We start from the raw sequence: 16,683 nt of genomic DNA, 5'->3' as shown, positions 1-16,683 counted from the left end.
GCCCACAATGCCCAAGCCTCAACCTGGAAATAACAACCGAGTCTTTCCTTTTACAGTTAAAAGTGCATTTTCCTTTTTCCACTGAGCTCTATAGCAAAATAAGACCTCCCTTTCTTTTCAGTTCCCCATGCCCTCTGCCACATTTCTTTTGTTGACTTATTTATGATTTCAGTGTATTCTGACAATCTTATTGTAAAGTGATTTCTATACTTTCCTCCTGTACTGCCTTTTTTGCTAATTCATCTGCCACCTCATTACCCTCCACACCCATATAATTCCATCTCGCAGTTACAGTAAGTATTTCATTTACCAACGAAAGTAATTAGAACAAAATACATACATCTTTTTCATCACTGGTTTACTACGACTTCTGTCATTTAGCAGACGCTTTTATCCAAAGTGATTTACATCTGAGAAAACAACACAAGCAAGAAGGTTTAGAAAGAGTTTTATTTTTTACGACACAATGAGAGCTGACGCAATTTATATGATAAGCTTCTGATTGTTAATATCAATATATAAAAGAAAAATATTTTTTTTGTCATAAAGCGTTTATGCTTTTAGGAAACTTTTATTGCAATGGGCTTCAAAATAATACACATGGTAAGTCTTTGAGACATCAAAACATTTAAATATCAAACTGATCAAACTATCAAACTATCAAACTGATTTTGGTGTGAAATATATAGATATACAAGACTCATTTAAAGCTGCAGTTTCCAACATTTAACCACTAGAGGGAATAAAGATCCCAAACTAACCCCCAAACTCAGAATGACGGTTCATTCATGCATGAATCACCCACAGGTTTTCTGCAGGGGTTTGAAGCCTCTTTTTCCTCGTATTGTGGCAGGTTGGAATTATATAAAGCAAGAAGTTTAATGCGTAATTAGGGGCGTGGCCTTTTGATTGGCATTAATTTGTCCAACCTGTAAATAAATACTTTTTCTACGATCTTAGAAAATGTTGGGAGTAAAGAATCAGGCCTGTAATTAGTGAATTGGATCACACATTTTTCTGCCAGCTTTGGTCCAACACTCACAAAATACATGTTAAAATTATTAACATCATTCATATCATTAATGACTTCATCGTTATTGGTTAAATATTGTGGATAATTAGTCTGTCTTGAACTTTTACGTTATTTTTAGTCCTTATTCATGGAGAAACATTTTCATTAAACCATCTCCAGAGACCAACAGAGCAGATCATCTTTTTTTTAACCCACATCAACTCCATGGTTCCTGACACAGTGGATTCCTATCAGTTTTCCTACCGTGCCAACAGATCAGTGGATGAAGCGATGGCTTCGGCTTCACTTCACCTTCCAACACCTGGACAGGATGAACACCTATGCACGGATTCTGTCCCTGGATGTGTCATTTGATGAAGCCAAGACCAGTGAAATAACAAACTGGATCAAAATGACGTGATTGAGGAAGTTGAGGATAAAGGACAAAAGTGCATCTCCACTTTTCAACTTCATTTGATGACATTTCTCTTTCCACAGTTTTCTGAGCTAAATGCTGGTTGTACTTATCACGCTGTACCAATAATCTGCATCACTGACAACTTTCCTCTTGTTGATGCACTGAAGTCTTTTTTTATTTGTGTTTATATTATTATTATTACAATAGATTGTTCACACTTGGGTTTATGTTGAGATTTTATAACTCACCACCAGGGGGCACTGCTACTCTTTCTACATATGGAGAGTGTAATTTCCAGAATTATAAACAATAAAATAATTCATCCATCTAGAATGAAACCTTAATTACATTTTCATGATTATTTCTGACTAAATATGAGTTGAGGTAAAAAGACATTTACTTCTAAACGGATGTCTGATATAAAAGGGTTAAATCCAAAGTGTGTCCTCTTCCTGGAATCTGATCCCGATGATCCTCCCTCTTCTTCCTGCTCTCCAACCTGCAGATCTGCAGCTTCCACACGGATTTCAACATCAGCTTTATAATAAATAATGAGTCAGACGAGTTGTAAATCTAGTACACCTTGATTTTATACATGTGATTCAGTAATAGTTTATTTCATATTATTTAAATAATATGAAAAACGTACACAGATATGTTGTAACCTTAGCTTATATAGTTACAATAACAGCATGGATCATTTGAATTGCATTGTTTTGACTTAGTTTGTCCCATGAATTATCACCATAATCCTATGTACACGCAGCTCAGATTTAAAATTCTTAAAGCCTTTTACAGTTTTCAGCGAACTATGTATAACATCACAATATATTGCAAAATTTGGATACCGCAATATCGTATTGTATCGTGACTCAAGTATCGTTATTTGTTTCCCTGTTTGTCCTCGTTTCTCTGAAGATTCTTCATGTTTTTCAGAGGAACGTTATAAAAACTGAACACGTAAATATATCAAACTTGGACTAAACTCTGAACGGAGTAGATGGAGAGAGTTTAACAACATGGAGCTGCAGATTAACTTTACAAAGAGAATGTGAGTGAAGAAGAAACAGATGGGAAAAAGGACATGTGAGAGAGGCTTTGTAGATGAACGAAATAAACGTTTAAAGAAACTTCAGCAAATACTAACAGCTCTTTATTTGCACCGTGGAGACGACAAGTTACCAACAGCAACAAATAATATGATTTTAAGAAGGAACAGGGATTCAAACAAACTCAATTCAGAATTTAAATAAAAAAGTAGACAACCACATCGTTCCCTCTGCGTCAAGTTGACGGAGAAACATAAATCCGGGTTGAACCTGCAACCCTTGTGGGGAGGGGATTAGGCTCATCAGCCACAGGAGGTGGTGGTTGGACTTCTGCGGGTTCTTCTTCTGTGGGTCAGACAGGAGTGGACAGCTGCCCCCGGAGGACGACAACATGAGCTACATTTATCACGAGTCACCAGACTTCTCCTCCGGGTGATTTTTCATGTGACTCAGCAAATCAATTCTGCGGCTAAAACCTTTGTTGCACGTCTTGCACAAATATCGCTTCTCGTCCATGTGCGTGGTTATGTGCTGTTTAAGAGCTGATGATTGAGTAAAGGTTTTGCTGCAGGTGTTGCACAGGTACGGCCTTTCGCCGGTGTGGGTCCTCGAGTGAGCCACCAGGGTGGAACGTAGCCTGTAACTTTTTCCACATGTTTTGCAGATGTAGGGCTTCTCGCCTGTGTGCGTGTATATGTAATTTTTAAGAAGTGATGCGTGTCCAAACGATTTTCCGCAGGTGTTGCACAGGTATGGCTTTTCGCCGGTGTGGGTCCTCGAGTGACCCACCAGGTGGGAACGTTGCCTGTAACTTTTTCCACATGTTTTGCAGATGTAGGGCTTCTCGCCCGTGTGCGTGTATATGTGATTTTTAAGAAGTGATGCTAGTCCAAACGATTTTCCGCAGGTGTTGCACAGGTACGGCTTTTCGCCAGTGTGGGTCCTTGAGTGAACCACCAGGTTGGAACGTTGCTTGTAACTTTTTCCACATGTTTTGCATATGTAGGGCTTCTCGCCCGTGTGCGTGGTTATGTGCCGTTTAAGAATTGATAATGTAGTAAAGGTTTTGTCGCAGGTGTTGCACAGGTACGGCCTTTCGCCAGCGTGGATCTTCATGTGATCCATTAAATTACAACTTTTACTGAAATCTTCCCTGCAAGTGCTGCAAGAAAATACCTTTTTCCCCGTTTGGGTCCTGGTCAGCTTTGATTTACAGTTGCTGTCTGACAGGACAGAAGCATCTTCGTGGTCACCGTGTCGTCTCATTGGCACCGGTTCTGCAGTTTTACTGGAGTCTGAGCGTAAACTTTCAGTCCCTTCCTCATCTTTGTTTTGAGCTTCAGGAGAAGTGTGCAACAGCAGCTGGCCACAGTTTGGTCCTGGTTCACCATTTTCAACTTTCACATCAGCGACATTGACCAATGAGACATCCACCTCTATGTCCTCGTGCTTCATCTCCTGACCGCTGGAGTCTTCCTCCAGTTCTGTAGTCTGTGGATGCCCTGGTTCTTCCTGGTCCGGGCTGCAGCTCCTCTCCAGGTTATCCAGGTGCTGGTCACTGAAAACCCCGTCCTCCTCCACCTTACAAACATTTTCTTGTGAGAGTTCTGGAATTACAAAAAGGGACAAAAAGATAGGATTTTAACAAGTCAAAAGTGCTTCCCAGTGTTGATTGTTTAGTTGTATTTGTGAGGTTTAAACTTTGTCCTGAATCTTCGGTCTTCCCCTTCATCTATGTAGTTATTTGAAAACAAGTGCATTACTCTGTGTGACCATTTGGTGGCACTGTGACTGTACTCTTGTGTTACTGCGTTGGTATCGAGACAGTTGAAGAATAAAGTTGTCGTTCTAGAAATGGCTTCTTCCGCGTCATATATAACGATCTAACCACAAGTACTGCATATGAACTCCTATATGAGCATCCTCCAACCATCGTGTTTTTTGCCAGTGTCATCTCACGTCTTACAAGTTCTAGTTCTAAGTATTAGAGTGTATAACAAAATAAATGTTGACCGGTTTGAGATGCAGGTTGATGACATCCTATGGAATGATGGATACACCCATGATGATGTTGAACAAGCATATCAGTCATTTTTCAAGTCTTTCAACTCTGTATTCAACAGGTGCTTTCCTCTTGTCAGCAAAAAAGCAAACAAGGTCTCTGCATTTAGAAAACCCTGGTTTACACCAGATCTCCACAAGTCTCTGAAAGCTAAGAATAGATTGTATAAGAAATTCATCAGTAATCCATCTCCAATTAATAAAGCAAATTATAAGACATTTCGTAACAATTATAATCATCTTGTTAGAACTGCCAAGAAAAAGAACCTTTCCGACAAATTCAATGAGGCTTCTAATAACATAAAAACTACCTGGGGAGTCGTTAACCAGCTTCTAAAAATGGATAAGTCTACAGCCACTCTTCCATCTCAATTTGTTGATGAAAATCGAGTCAACTCTGACCCATCTGACATTGCATATGTTTTTAACAATTATTTTGTTAATATTGGTACAGTTCTTTCAGAAAGGATAACTCCTATAGCCGGGTCTCCATCTGAGTTTCTGACAGGTTCCCATCCTTCTATTCAGAGCGTCAAGCCTCCTACAGAGAAGGAAATCTTGGACATAATGATGTGCCTGAAAGACTCAGCTGCTGGTCATGATGAGGTCAGATCTAACTTAATTATGAAAACTAGACATTCAATTGCTAAGCCTTTTACCCATATTTTCACCACATCTCTAGAAACTGGAATAATATCCAATGAATTCAAAATTGCCAAAGTAGTCCCTGTAAACAAATCTGGAGAGCATAGTGTATTTAGTAACTACCGGCCCATTTCTGTTCTCCCATGTTTCTCAAAGATCCTGGAGAAATTGGTCAATAACAGAATGATGAAACATTTGCAGGACTGTAATATACTGTATAAACACCAATATGGATTTAGGAAAAATCATTCTACAGAAATGGCTTTACTTCAATTAGTTGATAAAACTCAATAATAATGAATACGCTTTGGGAATCTTTCTTGATTTATCCAAAGCTTTTGACACAGTTAATTTTGATATTCTTCTTCAAAAATTATTACACTATGAATTTGCTGGAATCACTCATGTGTTGCTTTTCAATTATATTCATAACCGTCAGTAATTTGTCATCATTGACCGTAAATCATAAGTGGGCCACCTTAAAATGCGGGGTCCCCCAGGGGTCTATACTAGGGCCCCTGTTATTTTTGATTTAAATAAATGATTTGGCCGCAGCCTTGTACTCCTTGTTTCCTGTACTTTTTGCCGATGATACAAACTTATTTATTTCACATAATGATTTTTCATCATTAATGGGAAAGGCTAATCACAATTTACAAAACATTTCAAAATGGTTTAAAATTAACAAACTATCACTGAATATAAAAAAATCTAATTTTATTATATTTGCATCAAAAAATAAAATATATTGTAAATCTAACACCGGTCTGTCTATAGGAGATGACCCGCTCATTCAGGTTACATCAACAACCTTCCTTGGTGTAATTATCCATGAAAGTTTAAGCTGGAAAAACCACATCAACCATGTCTGTAAAAAATATCTAAATCTATTGGTATTATTGGCAAATTCCGTAGTTTGGTGAATGAAAATTGTCTCCCAACTCTTTATTATAGCTTGATATATCCATATCTCATTTACTGTAATAGTATTTGGGGAGCTAGCTACAACACAGATCTTCATAAACTTCATATGTTGTAAAAAAGATTGTGCAGGATTGCCACACACAGTAATTGGTCTGCTCATTCTGCCCCTCTTTTCAAACAACTCAATATTTTACCCATCTTTAAGTTAAATACATATCAAACCTGCAATTTTATTTTCAAAGTATTGTTCCTGCCAGTTTCATTTTCTTTGCCATGTAAAGATTGTTTTCAGTTCAACAGTGATATGCACCATTTTAATACAAGACAGGCTAATCATTTAAATCTCCTGAAGTTCCGTACTGGTTTGTGTCAGTTCTCCATCAGATACAGTTATGGAACACCTACAGCAATCTCGTCTACCTCTACTTCATTCAATCATTTTAAACATAAACTCAGGACACATTTAATTGATCAGATTACCTAATGATATTTCTAGATTTGTTATTTTTTTCTTTAATCATGTAGAAACCATGTATTCTATTCATGCTGCTGTTTATTTGCTTTGTCTTTGTTTTTAGACTGCAATCATGTATTCTGCATATTTTAAATCTTTGTACAATATTTTGCTGTATTTTACAGGTAGAGCCTCGTATAAGCCCCTTGGGCTTTTTGCCTAAGCCTAGCACATTACCAATCTCTCTTTTACATTTGTATGTTACTTGTTCTGTTTTTATACTGTGCTGAATTAATGAATAAAAAAAAAATCTACACGGAGCCAGTGTGATCTGCATCTTTTCTACTAAATAAAGGATTAAGTGTAAAGTATGAAATAACAGTCTGGTCCAGAGTCTGAATGGACCATAAAAGGCAGCACCACTCTTATCCCCCCTGGCATGAAATGAGATTTCTATGTTCTGTTTCAGATATATAATTTGTAAACTTCATGTTTTTGTGAAATAAAGTAAACATAAAGAAAACAAAGTAGGAACAACAATGTGCAGCATGTGCATATGGAACTGTGGAGACTCTGTGGAACAGTTTGGAGCTGGAAATGAAAAGGTACTAACATAAATCTGTTTAAAAGGAGATACAAAAAATATTTATAAACAGGTATATGGAAGAGGAAATGGGGTAACGAGTGTGAGAAACTAATAAAATAGGGAAAAATAGTATATTATACTTGCTTAAGATATGTTTAGATATGTGGATATTTATGTAGTATATTTATATGTTGAGAGGGATAGTTATAATTATGTAATATATGTTATATATTTATTAGGTATGTAGCATATATATATATTTATAGGGATATTTATGTTGTTATATAGTGTATATTTATATAGATTTATAAAATATTTGTATTTTCTATGTATTGATATAATATTCATGTAATATTTATATTTTCTATATACTTACATGGACAATTATGTGGTAATAGGCTTGTTTTACATAGTATTTATATAGACTATATTTATATGGATATTGTGTAGATATAATAATAGCAATAATGTAAATTCATAGAGTTATAAAGGGGTAGGAACTAGGAAAAAGTGTAGACTTCTTCCTACTCCTTCTTTCCAACATATGTGAATATGAAGATGTTAATGTTTATTTTTTACATGTTCGAAATAAAAAATTGATTGATTCATTCATTCATAAAGTGTGAAACATCAGTGTGGTCCAGAGTGTGAATGGAGCATGAAAGGCAGCACCAAGTAAACAGAACAACAAGTTAGTTCGGGATGTTTCCGAATCCCACATCAGCAGCTGCTTGAGCTGGGGAGTTTCCCATTTAGTTGGTTTGCTTCATCACCACGGCTTTTAACTGGAAACAAATGGATCTTGTAGGAGTCATACTCATGTGTTCATTCATTCAACTTTCCAGGGTTACGTACCGACTCTGTGGAGTCTGATTTCAGGTTTCCAGGCGAGGTCCAACAGTCTGCGCTGACGGTCGAGCTCTTCTTCATACTCCAAGATGCTTTTTTCAAACACTGACAATATTTCTACAGCAGCTGCTGTTAGTCGCTGACCGATAAACTCTCTCAGATGATTCACCTTAGACATTGTTGAAGAGGAAAAAGAAAGGAAACAACAGAACCGTCCGTCCTCCTCCTCTGTCCGTCCGTCAGGAACCAGACTCTACTCATCAGTTCCGCTGCTGTTGCGTGGGTCTTCGTGTGTTTTCATCTGCAAAACTGAAAGTAAAAACTCAGAAACAGACGATCGGGTTTTTACCAGCAGTGTAATAAATATGTTTGTTCTCCATTTGATGTCGGGGTTTCTGCTCCTCCACCTGGGGCCTGTACTACGAAGCGGGATTTGGGGTTAGCGAGGTAACTTCAGGTTTAACCCTGGGTTTTCAGGACTACGACGGTGGTTCACTTCTTAGCGGGGCACATCGCCATGGTAACTTATGCTGAACCGCTAACCTGCTCCGGAGCAGGTTATGTTCGAGATACAGATCGCCGGGTGTAAAAGCACCGCCCACTGACCAATCAGCTCTCTTGGAAAATGACATGCCCTTTCGAAGAGAATCCAGTGGAGCTTTGCTGCGCGGATCGTGAGAGGATCCCTCCGAAGAGAACGCGTATTCAGGGACCACCAAAAACCCCTTTGCTTTCCCTGATGAGTACTGAACGATCCAAAAAAAAAGGAAAAAAAGAAAAAAGAGGTGGAGGAGAAAATAAAAAATAAATCAATCAATGAATAAATAAAACAAATCATCACCCAAAATCCGATGTACAGTCAATCCAAAACTGATACCAATTAAATAAATAAATGAAGAAGAAATGAAAAAGAAGATGCATTTGTAAGGGGATAGCAAAAAAGGGATTTTCAATTTCGTCCCTCGAACATTCTGAGAAGTCACTTTAAAATACTAAATACCCCCCTCCTGAAAAAATAAAAAATTAAATTAAATAAATAAAAAAAAACCCAATTCTTTGGTACAGCATCAGCACAAGTTATCGGTCAACAACAATAGTTATAGAACCAATATATACAGACTGTCTCAGAAAATTAGAATATTGTGATTTTCTGTAATGCAAACACAAAAACAAAAGAAATGTCATACATTCTGGATTCATTACAAATCAACTGAAATATTGCAAGCCTTTTATTATTTTAATATTGCTGATCATGGTTTACAGTTTAAGATTAAGATTCCCAGAATATTCAAATATATGTTTATATCCCTATGAATTTACGCATTTATACAGTCAGCGATCTTTTGCCAGCTGTCTTTCCTGCATTTTGCAGCTGCAACTGTGTTGCTTTTTGCCTGTATTATATGCCTATACTCATCATATTTCCGTAAAATTATTGTTTGCTCTTCGCTACTGAAATAAGCGGCTCTGACAGCGGACTTCTCCATGCTTGCGATTGGTCATGCGCTGAAAACACCGCCCCTTTTATGTGCACGCGCTCATATCCAGATTGGAGAAACCTGGGTTGATATACCGAGTTGATAACCACCGTCGTGTGACCGCTTAGCGTGATTGCAATTGTCCCGCTTAGTGAATCTGGATAAGGAAAAGATATCCTGGATATGTTGAACTTGCTTCGTAGTACAGGCCCCTGGTGATGAGTTCAGGACAGGTAACAAATACTGCTGGAAACAGCTGTGTTTCTTTATTTACAGTAGGATAAAGTTCTTGTAGGAACTAATCGCCCCCCACGGGCCAAACCTCAGACACAAATTCAATTTTACAATTTTAAAATTATAGTATGCTTATAGTTTATAAAAAAGTAAAACTAGTGTTGTTTACCTAATTCAGAGTAAGACTAACTGTAAAAAGGCTGTTCTCACACAGACATGTAATGTTCTAGATGAGAGCTGCACAGAGCTAGATAATAGCCTGTATTTACACTGCTTTATGTGTCAATATGCATAATCCCATCTAAATAAATTAAAAAAAAAAACATTTTAATATAATTTCCAGCGTAATGTTATGTGTGTGTGTTCTGAGACAGTAAAGTTTAACATTATTTAGTTAGTTGGCCCTTAATTCTGTCAATAGCCTGCCCCTCTTTTTGGTTCTGCTGCTGCTTCCTCCCTCTTTTCTTCATCTCTAACTTCGGAGTCGCTCTCCCCTTTTCTCTTAAATATGTCCTAAATCTTTCTCTGCATTTTGATGGCGATTCTGTATCATACCTGTCAAGTTTTGGATTTTAAAATAATAATAATAATAATCCGCCGCTGTCCCGCCAGTCCAACCGAGACAGATTTATGAGAAATCTAAAATAACTACCTGTCAACCACTTACAAACTACAATTATGAGCTCAGAATCTGCTAGTTCTACCTTTGTTGACACTGAAATGCTGTGGACATTCCTGTGTTTGTAATTCCTATAATAGAGCCTAAATGAAAACACTAGTGAATTAAAGCACACTTATTTATTTTAAACATTTTTAGTTTATATATGCATTGATTGTCTTCAAGTGAAACATTTACATTTTATTTTAATTTGTCATTTTCACTCATGTGGCTCTCTGCCATCAATGACTGATGAACAGACGCATGTTTCTGTGTCTCCAGCTGATATAACTTTCAGAACTCGTAACTGCTCATGGTCCTGCTCCTCTTTAGGAAAGTAAATCCGGTTTCCATTTTTTAGAGATATTTACACAAGGTCTTTGCTTTTTTGTCAGAAATGTCTCCTCTCTCTGGTTACATCCATCCATCTCTGATTTGTTGTTCCGAGTTTGTTCCCGTTGTTGCCACTAACCTCGTGAGAACTGCCCCCCAGCCTGCAGCAGGAGGCAGTTTCTGGCGAGACTAGTGACAATTCAGTTTGCGGTTTAAAAATTATTATATTATAAAACGGGAAATTTACAGGAAAATACTAATACGGGAGGACAGCGGGAAAGAGGGGTGAAATACGGTAGTTTCCCACCTAAACGGGAGACTTGACAGGTGTGTTCTGTATGTGTTCACTGTATATTCCTGTGTTCTGCCACCAGGAGGCGCTGTGGGCAGCTCGTTACATTACAGCGGTGTAAATGTAACGTTACACCGCTGTAGTGTAGTTTGCTCGTCTGAGGGACAAACTGTCAGCGTTAGATAAAGGGATATGTTTGTCTTCTAGTTAACATTTGATTAGTTTCTGCTCGTGTTGTGAGCATCAGTAAACTGGGAATAACAGCTGGATCATCTGTCCTCTCCACTCTTCTCTCTCCTCCCACTCTGCTCAAAACGCCTTCCTGTGGGATCTGGGTCTATGTTTCTTTCCAGATTCCCGTTCCGGACCGATCCAGCTTACTTTCACCCCTGGTCTTACCGATAATTCTGTGCATTTTTTTAGGCTCCGGGCACTCACTGTCGGTGTTGCTCACCTACATCTCAGGACCAACCCAGTTCCCAGAGTACATGGCGGTCCTGATGCTGGACGACATCCAGGTGGGGTACTATGACTCAGAGACCAACAGAGTGATGAAGGTCGGTGCTGGAGGTGAGAAAGGGGAGGAGCTTGACGTGAGAAAGTTAGCCTTGAATGGGCTGAAGGACAATATGAAGGGGATGAGGATCAGGTTGGACATAGCCAGAAAACAGCTGAACCTGACCTCTCCAGGCATCTACGTTTACCAGAGGATGGTGGTTTGTGGGGACCAGGAAGACGATCAGCATAATTTCCTCATGGTCAGGGATGGTGTGAATGGTCATGATGCCGAAAGCGTAGTGTGTAACACGACCCACTTCCTGTACGGCGGTGGTGATGGTTGGGAGTTCCAGTTGGACACCATGGAGCAGATTTACTTTCAGATGCGCTTCTCAAACATCTACCTGCCCTTCTGTGCCCGGACTCTGCAACACCTGCTGGAGATCAACAAGCACCTGGTGATGCGTCGTGTTCGACCTCGACTACGCCTCCTATCACAGCCGGGGGGGGCGGGGCCCAGATCACCTGTCTGGCCACAGACTTCTACCCTCGCCACATCAACCTGACGCTGCTGCGGGGCGGTGAACCCGTGGACGAGGAGGAAATGACCGTTGGCTCGGTGCTGCACAACGGCAACGGTCTCTACCAGCTGAGGAAGACGCTGATGGTGGATGAAGAGGAGCTGCAGAGGAAGCACAAGTACACCTGTGCAGCGTCTCCCCTGAGTCTGGACAACCGGCTGGACGTGAGCTGGAGGGCGGAGTCTTTCCGCTCATTCAGAGTCCACGTCATATCTGCTCCGTCGTCCTGATGGCTGTCGTCATCCTGCTGCTGGTGCTGATGATGAAGATGAGGAAGAGGTCAGGGTCAGAGGGCATCTCCATGGAAACACAGGAGAGTCCTGGAACAGACACCTGAATCTTGATGACACGGTTCCTGAAGTTTGCTGGTTCGTCCAGATGCAGTTTTGTGATCTTCAGTCCTGCTTCCAAGTTCTCTCTGCTCAGTTTAAATTCCAGTAAATGTTGAACTGACGACAAGTTTGATTTTCAAGTATCAGTACTGGATATTTACAGTAGTAATCATGTTCTACATCGTAGCCCAGTCGTCATATCAGGTGGGAGTGTGGGGTTCAGTGTCCTGCTCAAAGACTCCTCAGACTGGGGTCAGTCCATGACCTTCAGGATGGAGGACGACCTGCTCCACCCAACCACATGTCCAGACGGCTGCAGCGTAGTTAAGATCATTATTATCTGAAGCTGTTCAACGACACCTTCAGAAGATGCACGGTCCTTCCTTGAGCCAGCAATAGTGCATAAATGTTACTTATATACAACTTAGGTTTTTTTTTTTAACAATAAAGTTGCCATTTGTGAAAATTCAGTGTTGTGATTTCTTTACAGTTAACATGATTCATTTGTCTTGTAACATAATAAAATGAAATGATGAGGAATCGGAGTAAATAACTGTGGTGTACCTGTTTAGAATTCAATTAAATCTTCCTGTGTGAAGACGAGGTGACTAAAGGCTGATTTATGGTTCTGCGTTTCACCAACGCAGAGCCGCAGCGTAGGGTAGCGAGGCTTTGTTCCCTCCCTTGCTACACGTCATTCAAGCAGCCAATCAGCACAGAGCCTCATTATCATAACCTCCCATCCCCTCAGAATCCCTCACAGAGAAGGAGGTTAGAAGCGGTAAAACTAGAGACATGGCCCAGAGGCTGAATTTCTGATTTATGTAGAAAAAACAATCTTTAGATTGTTTTTAAGACATTCAATGCCTGTTTAAAATATACATTAAATGCCATAATAGGTCCCCTTTAACGCACATCCTAAGTCACTTTTGCACAGACTCATATCCGGCACTTTAAAAACCTCATATTGTTCATTTTTGCTTATACATTTTCTTTTATATATTTGCTTTTATATTTTATATTTGTATTGTATTGCACCAATCACCACAACAAATTCCTTTTGTGTGTTTAACAAACTTGGCAATAAACCTTTTTCTGATTCTGTTGAGCTTTTATAACTCACCACCAGGGGGCACTGCCGCTCTTTCTACATATGGAGAGTGTAATATTCCAGAATTAACAATAAAATAATTCATCCATCTAAAATGAAAGCTTAATTACATTTGTTATTATTATTTTTGACAACATATGAGTTGAGGTAAAAAGACATTTACTCCTAAACGGATGTCTGATATAAAAGGGTTAAATCCAAAGTGTGTCCTCTTCCTGGAATCTGATCCCGATGATCCTCCCTCTTCTTCCTGCTCTCCAACCTGCAGATCTGCAGCTTCAACACGGATCTCAACATCAGCTTTAGAAGAAATCATGTGTCAGACGAGTTGTAAATCTAGTACAACTTGATTTTATACATGTGATTCAATAATATTGTTAAAATCTCATTATGTAAATAATATGAAAAACATACACAGATATGTTGTAACTTTAGCTTGTATAGTTACAATAACACAGCATGGATCATTTGAATTGCATTGTTTTGACTTAGTTTGTCCCATGAATTATCACGATAATCCGATGTACGTGCAGCTCAGATTTGAAAACGCATAAAGCCTTTTACAGTTTTCAGCGAATTATGTATAATATCGCAATATACCGCAAAATTTGGATACCGCAATATCGTATTGTATCGTGACTCAAGTATCGTGATGTGTTTCCCACATCACACTCATTTCCTCATTCATTTGCAAACCAAATGTTCTTGTTTTCTAAATCAATAAAAACATTTTAAAGGGGAAATAAAAGCAACCGTATCTGACTGCACTGACTTCTGAAATCTTCGAGTTTTTTTGTTTAATGCTGCAGATATCAAAGTTTATAAAATGGTGACAGATGGTTGGCTGTTCTGTTTCTGACGTGTTGATGGTTGCGTTTCTTCTTTTGTCCTCGTTTCTCTCAAGTTTCTTCATGTTTTTCAGAGGAACGTTGTAAAAACTGAACACGTAAAAATATCAAACTTGGACTAACCTTTGAACGAAGTAGATGGAGAGAGTTTAACAACATGGAGCTGCAGATTAACTTTACAAAGAGAATGTGAGTGAAGAAGAAACAGACAGGAAAAAGGACGAGTGAGAGAGGCTTTGTAGATGAATGAAATAAACTGTCACGTTTAAAGAAACTTTCAGCAAATACTAACAGCTCTTTATTTGCACCGTGGAGACGGCAAGTTACCAACAGCAACAAATAACGATTTTAAGAAGGAACAAGGATTCAAAAAAACTCAATGCAGAACTTTAAAAAAAGTACACAACCACATCGTTCCCTCTGCGTCAAGTTGACGGAGAAGCATAAATCCGGGTTGAACCTGCAACCCTTGTGGGGAGGGGATTAGGCTCATCAGCCACAGGAAGTGGTGGTTGGACTTGTGCGGGTTCTTCTTCTGTGGGTCAGACAGGAGTGGACAGCTGCCCCCGGAGGACGACAACATGAGCTTCATTTGTCACGAGTCACCAGACTTCTCCTCCGGGTGACTTTTCATGTGACTCAGCAAATCCATTCTGCAGCTAAAACCTTTGTTGCACGTCTTGCACAAATATCACTTTCACCCATGTGAGTGGTTATGTGCCGTTTAAGATGTGATGTTTTAGTAAAGGTTTTTCCACAGGTGTTGCACAGGTACGGCCTTTCACCGGTGTGGGTCCTCAAGTGAATCACAAGGGTTGAACGTTCTGTGTACCTCTTTCCACATGTTTTGCAGATGTAGGGCTTCTCGCCCGTGTGTGTGGTTATGTGGCGCTTAAGAGCTGATAAATAAGTAAAGGCGTTGCTGCAGGTGTTGCACAGGTACGGCTTTTGGCCGGTGTGGGTCCTCGAGTGAACCAGCAGGCTGGAACGTTCTGTGTAACTTTTTCCACATGTTTTGCAGATGAAGGGTTTCTCGCCCGTGTGCGTGGTTATGTGGCTTTTAAGAAGTGATGATCTAGTAAAGCTTTTGCCGCAGGTGTTGCACAGGTACGGCCTTTCGCCAGTGTGGGTCCTCGAGTGAACCAGCAGGCTGGAACGGTCTGTGTAACTTTTTCCACATGTTTTGCAGATGTAGGGCTTCTCGCCCATGTGGATCATTTTATGCTTATTGAATGTTGATGACTTTCTAAACAATTTTCCGCAGGTGCTGCACAGGTAGGGCCTTTCGCCAGTGTGGATCTTCATGTGATTCATTAAAATATGACTTTTACTGAACTCTTTCTTGCAAGTGCTGCAAGAAAACGCCTTCTTCCCTGTGTGGGTCCTGGTCAGCTTTGATTTACAGTTGCTGTCTGACGGGACAGCAGCATCTTCGCGGTCACCGTGTCGTCTCATTGGCTGTGGATCTGCAGTTTTACTGGAGTCTGAGCGTAAACTTTCAGTTCCTTCCTCATCTTTGTTTTGAGCTTCAGGAGAAGTGTGCAACAGCAGCTGGACACAGTTTGGTCCTGGTTCACCATTTTCAACTTTCACATCAGCGACATTGACCAATGAGACATCCACCTCTACGTCCTCGTGCTTCATCTCCTGACCGCTGGAGTCTTCCTCCAGTTCTGTAGTCTGTGGATGCCCTGGTTCCTCCTGGTCCGGGCTGCAGCTCCTCTCCAGGTTATCGAGGTGCTGGTCACTGAAAACCCCGTCCTCCTCCACCTTACAAACATTTTCTTGTGGGAGTTCTGGAATTACAAAAAGACAGGACTTTAACAAGTCAAAAGTGTTTCCCACTGTTGATTGTTTGGTTGTATTTGTGAGGTTTAAAGTTTGTCCTGAACCTTCTGTCTTCCCCTTCAGCTATGTAGTATATTTGAAAACAAGTGCATTACTCTCTGTGACCATTAGGTGGCACTGTGACTGTAGGAAACCTAGCAGAAAATTGGAGTCTGGATCCAGAGATTTGAACTGTTTCTTGTTGCCAGCGGAATCGACGAAAAGTCTGATGCAGTGAAAAGAGCCACGTTCCTACATGTGGCCAGGGACGAAGCAATTAAAAGGTATACAACACTTTCGACTTTGATGAAGACGTAGATGACTATGATACATTGAAAGAACTTTTCCGCCAACATTGTGAGCCAAGGTGTGCCAGTGTGACGTATTTGAGGCACGTGTTCTTTATTCAAGTGCAAGGAATATCAGAGACTGTTGATGCATATGTGACTGATTTAAAAAACAAAGTGAAAGATTGCGAGTTTGAGCACCTCAC

At 39.8% G+C, this 16,683-nt stretch overlaps 1 protein-coding gene across 1 annotated transcript; it reads right to left on the bottom strand.

Annotated features, from left to right (window-relative positions):
- Window positions 1–2,148: 2,148 nt before the first annotated feature.
- LOC133440707 (zinc finger protein 135-like) lies at window positions 2,149–16,142 on the bottom strand. Its single transcript, XM_061718026.1, has 6 exons — window positions 15,008–16,142; window positions 12,406–12,521; window positions 12,197–12,328; window positions 12,039–12,152; window positions 11,698–11,811; window positions 2,149–4,072 (listed from the first exon to the last, which is right to left on the bottom strand). The coding sequence occupies exons 1-6, from the start codon at window positions 16,005–16,007 to the stop codon at window positions 2,885–2,887; spliced, it is 2,664 nt and encodes an 887-aa protein (XP_061574010.1). The 5' UTR covers window positions 16,008–16,142; the 3' UTR covers window positions 2,149–2,884.
- Window positions 16,143–16,683: the final 541 nt, after the last annotated feature.

This window comes from Cololabis saira, chromosome 3, assembly GCF_033807715.1.
Source record: "Cololabis saira isolate AMF1-May2022 chromosome 3, fColSai1.1, whole genome shotgun sequence".
In the NCBI taxonomy this organism is placed as follows: domain Eukaryota; kingdom Metazoa; phylum Chordata; class Actinopteri; order Beloniformes; family Belonidae; genus Cololabis; species Cololabis saira.
Note: the sequence above shows the minus strand (reverse complement) of the source record. Positions and strands in the feature narration are given on the sequence as shown.